Source organism: Saprolegnia diclina (assembly GCF_000281045.1).
Source record: "Saprolegnia diclina VS20 unplaced genomic scaffold supercont1.44, whole genome shotgun sequence".
Lineage (NCBI taxonomy): Eukaryota > Oomycota > Saprolegniomycetes > Saprolegniales > Saprolegniaceae > Saprolegnia > Saprolegnia diclina.
This window is the reverse complement of record NW_008246111.1, coordinates 93,423-96,000: the sequence shown is the minus strand read 5'-3', so window position 1 is coordinate 96,000 and position 2,578 is coordinate 93,423. Positions and strand designations below refer to the sequence as shown.

At 52.8% G+C, this 2,578-nt stretch overlaps 1 protein-coding gene across 1 annotated transcript; it reads left to right on the top strand.

The window, feature by feature from the left end:
- Window positions 1–1,041: 1,041 nt before the first annotated feature.
- On the top strand, window positions 1,042–2,556 carry SDRG_11776 (hypothetical protein; the record flags this gene model as incomplete). Its single annotated transcript, XM_008617827.1, has 10 exons — window positions 1,042–1,075; window positions 1,130–1,219; window positions 1,274–1,372; window positions 1,439–1,537; window positions 1,624–1,722; window positions 1,782–1,868; window positions 1,923–2,024; window positions 2,082–2,195; window positions 2,247–2,366; window positions 2,419–2,556. The coding sequence occupies exons 1-10, from the start codon at window positions 1,058–1,060 to the stop codon at window positions 2,554–2,556; spliced, it is 966 nt and encodes a 321-aa protein (XP_008616049.1). The 5' UTR covers window positions 1,042–1,057.
- Window positions 2,557–2,578: the final 22 nt, after the last annotated feature.

Sequence of the window (2,578 nt, the reverse complement as noted above, 5' to 3'; positions counted from 1 at the left end):
GTTGCATGGTTGGATAAAGCGACTAAATGCCTTTTTGAAATCGCGTAGTAGTTTTGTGGGCAACGCAAACGCATGGGTACTTGCTATCTCTAAACTAAACGTTGAGGAAGGACGGCGAGGCGCCTCGCGCGACGATCGCATATCTCAAATGCACGTCGTCGAATGCACCTCGCCTAGCACTGGCGATGACACAAGCTACGATAAACCAAACATGATCGTCGGCCACCATATCGCAGAGCACTTTGTTCTTGCTGCTGCCAGTACGACGCATCTACCTAAAGATACGCAGCCATCCATGCGGCCAAGCCGAGTTGGCGTCGGCCAGATGCACGAACCCCGCCTTTCCGAGACGTGGCGCAGCGGCAAGTGTGGCGATGACACAGGTCGTCGCTTCCAGATCACGTTGGCCGCATCACGTTGACCGTGCTCGACCAGACCACTAGCAGGCTACTGGGCGCCGTCGTACTGGCCACCACGGCCGCTCAGCTCTGCCGCTTGCACGCCTTATGTGGCACCCTCGCAGAAATGGCGTCCCGATAGCTCGTCCCGATAGGATTGTATTCATCTCAGGATGTGCCGATATTTGTGATCGCATCCATCCGGCCCGGGTGTTGTTGATTTGGTCGCCTTTTTGACCAATCGAAAGCGGAAGCCGTGCCCGCCATGACCTGCGGAAGGGATCCAAGGCGTACGGCTGCGACGCACGATGGCCCGTACACTGCTCGAGAGCGTGGTCGAGTGGCGGTGGGTGATACCCCAAGACGGCGTCGATAGCGAGTCCGTCCTCGTACGTCCTTGGGCAGCGTCTCTATGGATTGACGACGACACTGGATGCCATGGCTTCATGCTTGTTGGCGCGGTCGCACGTTCTTTTGTCGCTCGAATGCTTTTCGCGCTGGTGCCGGAGCAACCAGATCTGGACCATTTTCGATCTTCACACGGTTTGCGTATCCGAAAAGATATGGCGTCGTCCGGTTGTGATGTTGAGTTGGATTGGTTAAAAAGAAGCCAATGAAATGGGGAGAAACGTCAGTTTTCAAACCGACGGCGACGGAGGATGCTAACGAGCGACGAGGTAGAACGACGACGATCATGCGACCTGCGACGATGTGGCGATTGTCAAATGTAGAACGCGCTTCTCAACGCTGCACGAGATGGCAAATTGGCTCAAGTCCAATCGTATCTCAACCAAGGCGTCAACGTCAACTGCATGGACAACGTACGTTGGATCTCTCAACTGGAATTGTTTTTCATTCATACTCCATTGGAGTAGAATGGTTATACGCCACTGCACACGGCTGCTTCCAGCGGTCATGTGGACGTCGTCCGCCTCTTGCTTGAAAAAGGCGCCAATGTGAATGCCTGTGGCCCGGTATGCTATGTGTATTTACGAAATAGTGTGGTTCGATTCGCCTGAATGCATTTAACGTCTGTCTAGAATGGTTATACGCCACTGCACACGGCTGCTTCCAGCGGTCATGTGAACGTCGTCCGCCTATTGCTTGAAAAAGGCGCCAAACTGGACACCGAAAACAAGGTACGTACAGCGACCATGTCGTTGTTGGGTGCTGCCATGACATGGGCCTTCAGAGATCAACAATGAACAACCATTGTTGTCTCTAGGATGGCCAAACACCGCTTGAGGTCGCAGAAGCACGCAGTTTTGATGATCCAGTCGCAAAGCTTTTCCGCGACTATGTTCACATGCAAGGCGAAAATCAGGTATTTAGTCGATCATAATGGCAGGCTTCTGCAGCGTCGATACTTACTCTCGATTCTAGCTCTTTGACGCATTGCGAGAGAAGCGCGTTGATGACGCCATGCGCCTTCTCCAAAACGACTATATACGTGCCAACCTCCGCGACAACGTACACATCTCTTGTTTCATGATATGTTGTTGATATTTATAACATTGAGTGTAGTCTGAGACGCCATTGCTGCACTTGGTCGTGTCGACGCAGGATCTGTCGCTGCTTCAAAAAATGCTTTCAAAACCTGACCTCGAGATCGATGCCAAAGACGCGGTATTCCCATAATTTGTCTTCGAGTCTGATATTTTCACGTCATTTGTGATGAAATAGACGGGCCGCACAGCCCTCGCAGTCGCCATTACCGCTGACAACGCAGAGGCAGCTCAAGCGCTGTACCAAGCTGGCGCATCCATTCTTCTCGTCGATATCACGCCTTGCGCCTCGGTGGGCTCATTTGAACTCCGTTTTGATGCCAATATTGACGAAGTGGTACAGCGTCTATGTTCTTCAACGCCAGTCCTGATCGCCGCTTTGCGCCAAGCAGCATCCGCCAACGACGACAAAACGGTGGCTCAACTATTGCGTTTGGGCGTGAGCTGCTCACTGGGCGACGAGGTACTGTATAATTTGGAGTTGGAAGGTCGACAGCATCTTGGGTTTGATGTAGAAAGGCGCGACGGCGTGGCATGCGGCGGCTGCAGCGGGGCACCTGTCCGTCCTCACGATGCTGCTCCAAGGGACCAAGGAAGAGAGTGGTATCAACGCGACCAACCACGTACACTCTACTTCGTTTCGAGTGTGTTGATTTTAACATTGGTGTAGAATGG